Source organism: Polistes dominula, unplaced genomic scaffold (genome assembly GCF_049000335.1).
Source record: "Polistes dominula isolate Pdom_NZ unplaced genomic scaffold, Pdom_raw_medaka contig_15, whole genome shotgun sequence".
Classification (NCBI taxonomy): domain Eukaryota; kingdom Metazoa; phylum Arthropoda; class Insecta; order Hymenoptera; family Vespidae; genus Polistes; species Polistes dominula.
Genome location: NW_028300915.1, coordinates 3,017,960 through 3,030,667, shown reverse-complemented (window position 1 = coordinate 3,030,667; position 12,708 = coordinate 3,017,960). Strand labels below are relative to the sequence as shown.

The following is a 12,708-nucleotide window of genomic DNA, read 5'->3' as shown; positions in this document are numbered from 1 at the left end:
TCCTCCCCTTCTTTTTCTTCTACCACCTTTGAGAATTTATTTGACTAGGATAAAAGATCGATTAAATAAGAAAAAGAAAGAAAAATCCTTTTGTCGTATTTTCTCTCTCTTTCTCTCTGTCGACGTTTTATCGTAGCATTCTCACGAACAAAAGCAGTGACGAGAAATTTTCTTAATCGTCACAGTGAAATTGCTAAGACGACATCTTTACGTCTTACCGTTCAAAAGAAAAGTATACTCTTATGTTTCTAAATGGTAATATATATATATATATATATATATATATATATATATAAATTGTTTCATTGTATTATTTTATGTGTCATGTGTATCATATGTGAAATATTATTTAAAATGTTCAGAGAGTCGGTGTCAATTCATATTATGAAAGTGTACAAATAAAAATTAAATTAATTGTATATTGATATTTATACTAAACAAATAGAACTATTTTTACAACAATTGTTTTTTGTTTTTTTTTTCAAATTATTTTATAATAATTAATAAAATAAATTATACTATTTTAACTTATTACTTAATAAAACTTATACTTATTAAATTATTAAAACTTATTACTAATTTAAATAAAATAGTAAGAATTTGTAATATTTTTATATTTCAATCTAAAGTTGCAATTATTAAAAAAAAAAAAAAATAATTTGAAAATACGTCCCAAAAAAAGGCCATTGGTGGATAATGGGTTAAGAAAATAATTGGAATTTTTTGAAATGAAATTTTTTCAAATTAAATTTTATTTGTTTTATTTTTATCTCACAGAACAAAACTATAGATATATATGCAAACAATTTGTAGGATAAATTTACATAGAATATTTTTTATTAAACAATAAAAAATAAAATAACAATTTTTAAAATGAAATTAAAGATAAAAAATAATGAACCATTTTTTTTGTAGCAAGATAAAACTATTTGTTACATTTATCGTGATAACCTAATTTCGTTAACGATCGAGCAGATGTAATAACTATAATCAGATTTAATAAGTGTTGGAAATACAGGTAGTGATGATCAGTTACATCCAGAGTGAGAATACCTATGCATACATCGATCTTCTCATCACGATATTAGATTATTCTTTAGGTCAAACATAAGTAACCTAATCAAAATCTAATAGCATACTATGAAATACAATGGTGTCTATTAATAACACCTGGTTCTTTTAATTGAAATCTTTCTTTAATTACAGCTCATATATTTTTTCATATTATTTCATCATTTTAAAATAAAATTTTATATAATTAATTGAATATAATTTAGAAAAAAAATATATATGACATACTTTATTAAGAGAAGTTTTTCTAATTGAACTCATTTCATTTCAACTCATTAAACAAAGTTAGCGATGTTATCAAAAATTGTATAAAATCCTATGATTATATTTTCGTTGAAAAATACAAATTCTGCAATATAAACCCCATCAATTTGATATTCCTCGCAAACGATCATAAAAAAGAAATGTTAAACGATCTACCACTTTCTGTCTGGCAATTTACGTAAAAGGATTGCTGCTTTTTGTCTTCCTACAAGAATCCACCATGAATAAATTGCATAGAGAAATGAAGTTATCGTTCAATAATTTCATATCAACTGATAATAAACCAACCCCCTTTTTTCTATCTCTATTTCATCTACCATTTCTTATCATCATCATTATTTGTATCGAAATAATATTACATTTCAATTCGATATTATTTTAATCGTACTTAAGAACTGAAACAAACAAACAAACAAAATTAAAACCAATATGATAATTCGTAGAAATTTCTCTGAACATTTAATTAATACCATTGAAACTATTTTTAATAATAAATCCCAATGGACGATATATAACAAGAGAAACAAAACTTCCTCAACGTGAAATTTCGAGTATGTATATTTCGAATTAACGTTTATGAAAGTTCTAACACACACGTGTATGCCTCTAGCCAAACGTTTTGATGTACAACCAACCAGTACAATTATTTTAACAACCTAATCATCACATAACTTACTTTCTACCGAGAGATATTTTCTTTATAAATATTCCTATATATTAATTATATTTGAATGAATTTACCAATGAACTATAATTATTACTCTATTAATTTAATTAAATAAAATTACAAATTGATGAAAAAACAAAAAGAAAAATATTATGTATCGTCGTTATGTCAAATTTAATTAGAAACATGAGAAATCTTTCTCTCATATTCGTACAAAGGTCATATCATTATAGATCTCCAATTGTAAAACTCACACACACACACGCACTGTCGTCATCTACTGTTAGGTGTGGGTGTAGGTGTGGATAGCCCTGTGTAAACCGATACCTTGTATAAGAAGGGATCAGTTACCTTAACCGGAACGGACGTACGTCACCGTATGCGTCCGGTTGTGTATAGTGAACGTGAATAGAGAGAAAGAGAAAGAGAAAGATAAAGGGAGTGAGAGAGAGAGATACTACTATTAACCGTGACATAGAACTACGTTTGAATATTCACATAGAACACACACCACACACACCCCCACAATGAAAGGGATGCAGCAATACGTTTCCTAAATATAGGACGTTTGTGCTTTAGACCGTGCAAATGTTACCATTCAGTATGAGAGATGAACAGGCTACTTACGAGATGATGCTCTTTAACGTAAGCCATATTGACGCAATCCAACTTTGTAATCCGATATAAATTAATTTATCGATGAAATAATTCTATTGTACTTCGACGTATAAATGGTGAAAGAGAGAGAGAAAGAGAGAATGAAAGATATTTTTGGAATTGAAAATAAACGTAAAAGTTAATCTTTTTGTTCGATACAAAATCAATAAGTTACATGATTTTATTGAAACTTCAAATTCATTTTTAATTGATAACAATTAACCCTTTGCACTTGTTTACGATCAGAGTAAACCTTACAGTCCATTTTTGGCCCTTTAAGCATTATCTTTAAGTATATGTGAAAAGAAATATCTTATCACACATCATAAATAAGCAGATAGAGTAACAAAAGATTTGAAATCAGCCGGGCGCCGTATGAGCGCCAATCGAGTTGCCACTTAAATCTGCCAAAAATGTTAATAATTTCAAAGTAAATTTTACAAAAAAAAAAAAAAAACTATTATACAGTTTCGAAGTAAAGTTTCAATACTTCGATTATTAACACTTTGTTGACCGGTCTCGAGTTAATTCGTGTTTCTGTGGCCGAACGTTGCTGATCGGTCAACTCGTGATGCGCTTTTTTTCGCATCACGCTATTTAATAGAAAAACACAGTGAAAATAAATATTACAATAGTAACAGATTTTGTTGTACTATTGTTATACTGTTTATCGTACGAAGAAGAAATAATTTGAAGTCTAATTTTTAATGAAAATTGTAGGTTAGTGATTTTTGAATGAACGTAGTAATAGTAATAGAGTGTATCAAAGACTCATTCTAATGTATTTTTACGATGAAAGAAAATCCCCTTTTTCTTATTCTAAAAGTTTCAATAAAGTTTCCTTCTTTCACTGTTACGAGAAAATCTTGGCCAATTTTATTCGATAGTTCGATAGTAGACATTTTAGAACGAGTGCATTCGAATCGAAATTTACATTTACGACTATTCTCACACAGATTTACACATCTTACGTTTCATATCTAAACGTGTGCAAGAAAAAAAAATGTTCTCCAAAAAAAAAAAAAAAAAAAAAACAAGAAAGAGAAAGTTGTTCAAAGTTCTTTCAAAGTTTTCAAAAGAAAACTCTATTTTCTACTATTTTAAATAAAGTTTTTAAAAGAATAGACGAATAACAACGAGATCAGCTTGTTGATCACAAATATGATTTGTTAAGTGTCATGATAACAAAAAAAAAAAGACAATAAAATATAAAGAAGTTATTGGAACCACCCCCGAACTCGCTCGTTCTCTGACGCAAACCTAAATACAAACATAAGTAATAATTTGAAGTCCAGTTGTATATATCAAGAAACGATTAAAATAATTTATCGTTTCAATTGTAGTAGATAACTGCGATTGAAATGAAAATGTCTGCCGGGTAGAAAGCAAGCTCGTTAGGAAGGACGCGTAACGAGCGTATCTCCATCGAGCTGACATCCTTGATAGAATTCCGGGCATTAATTTCCTGAACGCGCATCTTCGTGTATATGTACGTTTATATACTTGTATATGTGTGTGTGTGTGTGTGCATAAGAGTGTATGCAACACCCCGTTTAAGAGAAGTTACTTGGAGAGTTTCTAGGAAATAATAATAATAATCGATGGACACATCGAGAATATTGTGAGCAAAGTTAGGTAGTAAGTAAATAAATGGAGTGTATGAGTAAATGAATGAGTGACTGAGTTAATAAGTAAATAAATAAATAAATGAATTTCTTTTCGAATTTTCATAATTTGGAATTAAAAGTAAATTTTTTCAAATTAAATGAATAAATCAAAAAATTCATTTCTTTACAAGTTATAATAATTTGAAATTAAAAATAAATATTTGATATACGAAGTGAGTAAGTAAATGAATTTCTTCTAAAATCCCATGACGATTTGAAATTAAATAAATTAATTTAATAATTAAATTTAATTTATATAAGTAAATTATTAAATTTATTATTAAAAATTAATTAAGTAAATTAAAATCACTTATAATATATATTTTCAGTTTATTGAATAAATATATCTAGTTAAGTGTACCACCGATGGGACACGTGGCCTGATGATCAAGTTTAACGTGTACCACCGATGATACACTTGACACGGAACGTGTTTAAGGTACTCGCAAAGTGATCGTAGAACGTTTATCGTTCAAGGCACCACCTTTCATGGCAACCAACCACCAACCAACCAACCGAACGATTGACCCTTCAAGGACCAAACCACCCTTGGATCATCATAGGTTTCGACTCCGACCCTCTTTCCTTTCTATTTCTCTTCTTCTTCTTCTTTTACTTTTTTTTTTATTCTTTTTCCTTCCCACCCTATGAGACCATTTTTCTTTCTATCTCCCCCTCTTTGAAATGGTCGATCCTTTTTAAACCACGATTTGGGGTTAGATCCTTAAACCCATTCTGGTTTCTCGTCAGATTTCGAAATAATTAACTGTCAGTCGAATAAAGATTCAAAAAAAAAAAAACAGGAATAAAAAGAAAGAGAAAAGGAAAACCCCGTTTAATTTACGACCAAGGGTGTGTGTTGGGTTGGAGTAAGGGGGTTGGTAAGAAGAAAAGAAAGATTTAAAAGATTAAACGAATAAAAGTAGAACAATTTTTAAAACGAAAGTTCGAAGTTTAAAGAAAAATCAGAATGAAATAAAGTATCTTATAATTCTCATATTTTGTAATTGTATTAATAAAAATCTTATATTTTAAATACCATAACAATAAGTATACTTAAATTAGTTGTATCAAAAAAAAAAAAAATACAATTATTAACCATGTTGTTCCAGATTTAATACCAATTTCATTGTCCATTTTTACCTTTTTCATATAAGTTAATATATTTGTTTACACTTAACACTTTATTGGCCGCACGTTTACGCAATTAAACATCGCCAGGGGCTGGTAATATTTTTTGAAGAATTAATTTGCAAAAAACTTGATTAAATTCACGAAAAAATTAACATAAAACGAAAAAACAACAATAAATTTAATTTTATATAATTTTAAATATACAATTTAACAACAAACTTAATTTTATATCATTTTATAAAAATTTTAATATATAATTTTTAATATTATAATATATAAATTAAATATTATATTAATATATATAAATAAAGTTATATAAATAAATACCAGCCAATAACAGTTATTTCGATTATCACACACAGATGTTACGCGAGCGGCCATTAAAGTGTGTTTTAAGTCTAATTGAAAATGTAATTTGAAACAATAAACGAAAATGAAACAAATGATATCACGATTTTATTTTCATATTGATAAATAAATAGATAGGCAATTAATTATTATTTTTGTTTTTAATTAATAACCCTTTGATTATTTATTTGTTTCAGTTACCAGTGGGCGGGGGTGGTGCTGTGCTGGTGCTCAGCGAGCTTGAAAGCATGGCGGCCAGGCAACAACGGGAAATCGCTCAACAGAGGCGTCTCCTTGAACAAAAGGAGGCCCGTCTAGCCGTGCTTCGAGGCGCACAGGTAATCATAATTAAAACTAATAATAAATAAAAATAATAATTAGATATTAATCGTGATTAAATATCGTTTCGTTCTTAAACGATTCCTTCTTACATTATTTTCAACAACTATGTCACTTCTTCCTCTTCATTCTCCTCCTCCTCTTCTTCTTCTTCTTCCTTCTCATCTTCTTCTTCCTTTTCATCTTCATTATTCTTCTCAGGAAATCATTCGGGAAATTGTTAGAATAGAGAAGAAACGTTCTATATTCTGCGATAAGTAAGATCTCTTCCGTTTGTCAACGAGTTCATTAACTTTCTTTTTCTTTTTTTTCTCTTTTTATTTTGCAATTTATTTTTGAAAAGTAAAATCTTTATTTAAAAATTCTTTTTTTAACATACATAACGAAAATAATGAATATTTTACAAATATTTTAATAGATGACATTTATCATAACAATATGTATATAAATCAAATCATAATTTTTATATTACATATAAAAAAAAATAATATATAAAATTTTCACATTAATTTATATATTTTTTATATTATTATATTATTATATAATAATTATTTATAAAATTATATATTAATATATTAATTATTATATTATATAATTATATAATATTATATTATAATAATTAACTTTTATTAATATAATTTTTTTAATTATATTATTTTAATAATAATTAATTTTATTATTATATTATATATATATATAATAAATAATAATATTTATAATTTAATAATTATAATATATATAATAATTTAATATATATAATTTATAAAAAGAAAATTTGATTGCCATCCTGACATTTTAATATTACATTTTTTGTTAATATCAATACAAAAATTAAAAAAAAATTCAATTAACATTTCAATTTCATTAACGAGATCTACCAAACACTTTAAGCCACCCCAATATTTTACTTCAATATTAATTTTTAATTTGTTCCTACCTGTACCCACATTGAATTTACGTCGATGAAAAGGAATGGAAGAATGATGAATTAAACCATTGTCATTTTTTTTATAATATTATTATTATTATGTTTTTTTTCTCTCTTTCTTCTTTTCCTTCTATTTTCTTCTATTCATTCTATTCATCTATTCTTCTATTCGAGGTCTATTGCAAAAACCCCCATAGCATCCGGAAGACACATCCGGATTTGAAACGCGAAATCCACATATTACGAGTCAAAAAAAAAAAATATAAAACAAGAATAGAAATAGAGAAAAAGAATATGGGTGACAAAAGGACAAGAAGTATAAGATCTAAAAAGAAGACTATATATAACGTCAATAACAATAGAAGCACAATGCACCTATCTCTTATCGTTTCTGTTGAGTCCCATAGAAACTGTCAAGTCTGATCGAATTTTACGCGGGTAAATTGAAATTCGCGGTCGTGCGAATCGATTGATTTGATTTACTACTGATACCTACAATATATATAATATATATATATAGTGTATTTTGTAACTTTTGGTACAAAAAAAAAGCAAGGAACAATTCTATATTGAAAAACACTAACAACAAGTAGAAAAATGTAAGATATTAATTTTATTCGTGCAATATATACTTTAACACACACTTTTAAATAAGATATAAATTTAAATACCTACGATATATATATATATATATATAATATTGCAAAAAAAAAACCCAAAAGAAAGGAGAAAATGAAGTGTATTAATACACACGAAGGAATCTGTAATATGTAAGAAGTGTTGGAAAGGACAAGTAAGGAAGAGTAAAGAGAAAGAGAGATGAAGATAGATAGATAGATAGATAGATAGATAGATAGATAGATAGATAGATAGATAGAGAAAGAGAGAGAGAGAGAGGGAACATACGACACAAAGATCCGATTACACGTCGTAGACTCTATCGTTGTCGGTTAATCGGGTTAATATCGAACGTGAAGAGACACTTGGCCCGTTATTCGCGCTTCACACGATCTACTACTACTATTACTACCAACCAACTATAGTAAGAGTACAATATAGATATATATATATTCTACACCATTACTCAATCATGGGGGTTAAGTAGCTCTAGCAAAGACGACAAGGAGACAGACTCACGTAAGAGCTTGTGTCTTTACTTTTTATTTTTCATTGGCGTGATACATGATACATTTCATTACACGCACGCATGAACGCAAAGTATTACCTATCTATCTACCTAACTCCCTTTCATTCTCTTATCTATCGATAGTACTACATCCTCCCTTACTTCAAACTATCGACCCGATCTCTTGAAAATTCTTTTGTCAGCTCGTGAACCGCTAAAAATTCGAAGAACCCTTACAACCCTTTCTTTCTATTCTTCTTCTTTCTTTTTTTCTTTTTTTATTCTTACGTTTCATTCATATGTGACACGAGACATGAGAAAGAATAATCCTCATCGATTTTGGTCTTTATGGCGAATATAAAAGTATTAGTATGAATTTGTAAGAGGATAACATAAGGATTCGCAAAATATCGAGATTAGAAAATTGTTTTATTGTAAACGCTATATGTATACACATTTTTAAATTTATATTTTTTTTTAAAGTTAATGTATATATTGCTCGAATACAATTTATATTAAATTTTATACATATTTTGTAATATAATAATATAATATAATTTGTGTGTAATATATAATTATATTATATATAATTAATTAATAATATTGGATATAATTTTTAATATATAATTATATTATAATTGATAAATAATATAATATAATTTTAATATTATTTTTAATATATTAATAATATATATATAATATAATTTTTAATATATAATACATTATATATTAAATTTTTCTACTTGTTGGTACCTCAATGATAATAATATATTAATTATCTCTTTATTTTTTTTATTTTATATTATATTTTTATATTATAATCTTGATATTTCACATAAAACGTCTGATTAACATCCCCACGAGTGTTATCAATTCTCACTGCTTTTTAATTTTGTAAGCTCATTAATTTCTTCTTTCTTTTTTGAAACATCTAATCTAAATTCATGACGGATTGAATTTATAATATATATATATATATATATGATCTCGTGATAGAAAGATAAATCGAGAATGGTACCTATTCACGCATACTTGTACATATATATAGATATAAAGAAATGTAAAGGAATTTTCAAAATGGAAAATGATCTCGCATAGTTACCAACACATCACACATTCAACATATTGATCTTCATATATGTATATGGTACTACATATTACCCACAGATCCTTCATCTCTATGACGAATTCTATATCCTAGTGAAAAGGTCACACGTTCGAATCGTCTTGACTTTTTCATACTTTTCTTTATATCACTATCACTAGAAGACATATTCTCTGATATATGGGCTGATATAAAAAAGTGTTATAGATATTTCAAAAACATGTGGTATTCATTGAGACTAATAAAAAATGTCTGATTAACATGAATCCTATAATCAACTCTATATATAAATTATTTTATATAAATTAATATTAATATAAATATAGGATATTATTAGTTAATAAAATTAATATTATATATATATATATATATATAAATTAATTTTAATTATTTATTAATGTTAGATATATATCGTGTAACTAAATTACTTGATAACATATTTTTTTTAATAGCAATATAAAAATAAATAATTATCAATAATATAAATTAATAAATAATTATATATATATATTCTTTATTAATAATATAGAAATAAATAATTATCAATAATTAAAATTTTTCAAGATAAGTTTATTATAAAAATAAGCAACAATTATTACATATATCGTTAAAGATTATTTCGTGAACGTATTAGTACTAATTTTGAATAAACATTTTATTTCATACACAATTATAATTAATAATAGTTTTATTTATTATACATTGATTCTAATTGATTTTAAGACCCAAAATAATTTATTAATCGTAATATAAATCTTTGAAATATCGTATAGCTATTTTTTTTATCACCCTATACATATATATCGAGAACACAGGAAGATCTTAATCTACCTTAGAAAAAATTCCTATTTCCTTCTATCTTTCGTTGAAAATCGAATTGGACTTCGATACCCGAATACATACGTCAATAGTTTTATACGTCATTTCGCGATTTTATTTCCTTTCTTACCGATGCAAAAAAAAAGAAAAAAAAGAGAGAGAAATAAGAAAGATATAGAACGTATAAAAGAAAAGGTATAATATAATAACACCTATCTATCTAGTTCAAAAACAAGAACCATCTTTCTACCGATCAATAGAAAATGATCATCAATACAATTTGATTCGTGCAAGTAGTAGTAGAAGTCAGCCAATGGTGTCAATCAGACTTCCAAACGAATTTTTCACCCACTCGATATTTCGATTCGATTTTTACTTACCTTAGTAAAAAAAAAAAAAAATAAAAAACTGACACTCACGTTTCTTTGGTTATCATCTATCAAATTTTTTGTACCAACATAATACAAACGAGTAAAACAAACTAACACATCTTTTTCTTTTCTCTAATTTAATACTTTTTTTTTATTTTAAATAATAATTATTAAATTTATATTTCTAATTTTTAATTTATTTTTTAATAATTTTTCTTTTTACTCGCTTAAAAATTGTTGAGAATATAAAAATCTATTTTATTTCTTATTTTTTGTTTATTTTTTTTTTTAATTATAAATTATTTATACCACTACCACACACATTTTTTTCTTTTCTCTTATTTAATATACTTTTTATTTTAAATAATTATTAAATTTATTCTATTTATTATATTTCGATGCAAAAATTTGGAATTTTCCTTCTTATTTAAAATTCATAATCACTTAGTTAGCAACTCAATATTTTTAAAAAATTCTTCTTCTTTGTTATTGGTCGTCGTTATTGTGGAAGATTGTTTGAAGGTTTGGTTCATAGTCAATCTCTGGTTTTGGTGTTTCAGGAGCCAGCACAGCAGGACAAACTCGCTAGATTGAGGCACAGACTTGACCAGCAACAGAGTAAGCTGAATCGTCTGCGGTTACTCAGATCTCAGACCGACCAGTCACGAGCCAACAACGCAACGTTGAGTAAGTTGATTGCATTTGCTTTTCCTAACCACCCCACAATACCCCTTACCACGTCTCCCATCCATCCAATCCCTTATCCTTACCATGTACTCGAATTCACGAGATTTGTTGACTAATACACAGAGTTCCAAGCACATACTATATATATCTATATATAACGTATATATATACTATATACTATATACCTACCATTTTAATATATAAGTTGTATGTACTTTGTGTATATACATATAACGTTATTCGATGTATATTAGGGATTTTTTATCTAAATTTGTTTATACGTTTCTTATTATTTTTTTTTTATTTGTTATTTTTGTTGTTGAATTATTTAGGATATATATTAACACTTTGCCGACCGTTGTCACGTATACGTGACTTTTTCTTACCAACCGTTATCGGCCGCTATCACGTACGCGTGACTTATTTTCCTTCAGCGTGAATCTCGCCGGTGGCAGCGCCACGGCTACTCACAAAATGAGCGGACGGCAAAGTGTTATATATATAATATACCTTTGTTATTATTTTTTCTAAAATTATTTTAGAATTCATAAAATATATTTATTTTATTATTATTTTTTTTGTTATATTATTTATTTAGGAATTTTAAAATTATATAGGATATGCATATATTAATATGTAAAACATTTATTAGGGATTTTTATCTTATTTTTTTTTATACTGTTTTTATTATTTTTCCTACAATTTTATTATACCTTAAATATTTGTTATATTTTTTTTTTTTTAATTATTTACGACATAATTGTGTTTCATATTTTATATTTTGAAGTGAAAACTTCTTTAGAATGGGAGTGATCTGGAAAGTAAATAAATGGAAACGGAGCTATGTAACGAAGCTATGAAACGGTTGCCATACCAAGTAATGAGAGAAAAAGAGACAAACATAGGATTTAGACAAAGCGTAAACACACATATTCTTTCGATACTCGAAATGTTTGTAGGTAGGAGCAATAGAAGGGTAAAAGAATAAACAGAGATAAGCACGTAGGTATGCGACAAAAGTATAAGGTCCAAACGAACCGACGGTCGACATAAACAAAGAAGGTGCATGGTATGTTTTTTTTACCAAACGTATCATTTCTATTCTATTTAAAAATGTTTCTATTTTATTAAAAAATTATTATTAAATTATTTACTTCGTAAATATTATTCTTATTAATGATTATGAAATATATAGATTAAAATAATTGTATTGTCTGCAAAATTTTACAAAAAAAAAAATTTATTATAAGATACATGAAAGAAAAAGAATTAGACAACATTGTAGAATACTATTTTTATAAATATCCAAAGACATGTTTCTTAATAATAATGTTTGCGTATTTAGGAAATTTATACTAATTTTTCAATGAAATAGAAAAGTTTGTAAATACAAGAAACTCGATTACGAGGCTTTTTAACGAGGCTTGTTTACGAGACTCTTCTACGAGGCCTAATTAAACACACCCTACAAACTTATCGGAAATACCCTACGGGCTTATCGGACGAGACCCTACGGACTTATCCG

General features: G+C 26.6%; 1 protein-coding gene across 5 annotated transcripts in view; it reads left to right on the top strand.

Annotated features, from left to right (window-relative positions):
• The window catches only part of LOC107070338 (uncharacterized), a 143,131-nt gene that overhangs the window by 100,131 nt on the left and 30,292 nt on the right, over nt 1-12,708 (top strand). For all 5 annotated transcript variants that reach the window (XM_015328457.2, XM_015328439.2, XM_089170523.1 and 2 more), the window contains 2 exons: nt 6,006-6,146; nt 11,057-11,183. In XM_015328457.2, the coding sequence (XP_015183943.2) occupies nt 6,006-6,146; nt 11,057-11,183 (268 nt within the window). The remainder of the gene's footprint in view (nt 1-6,005; nt 6,147-11,056; nt 11,184-12,708) is intronic.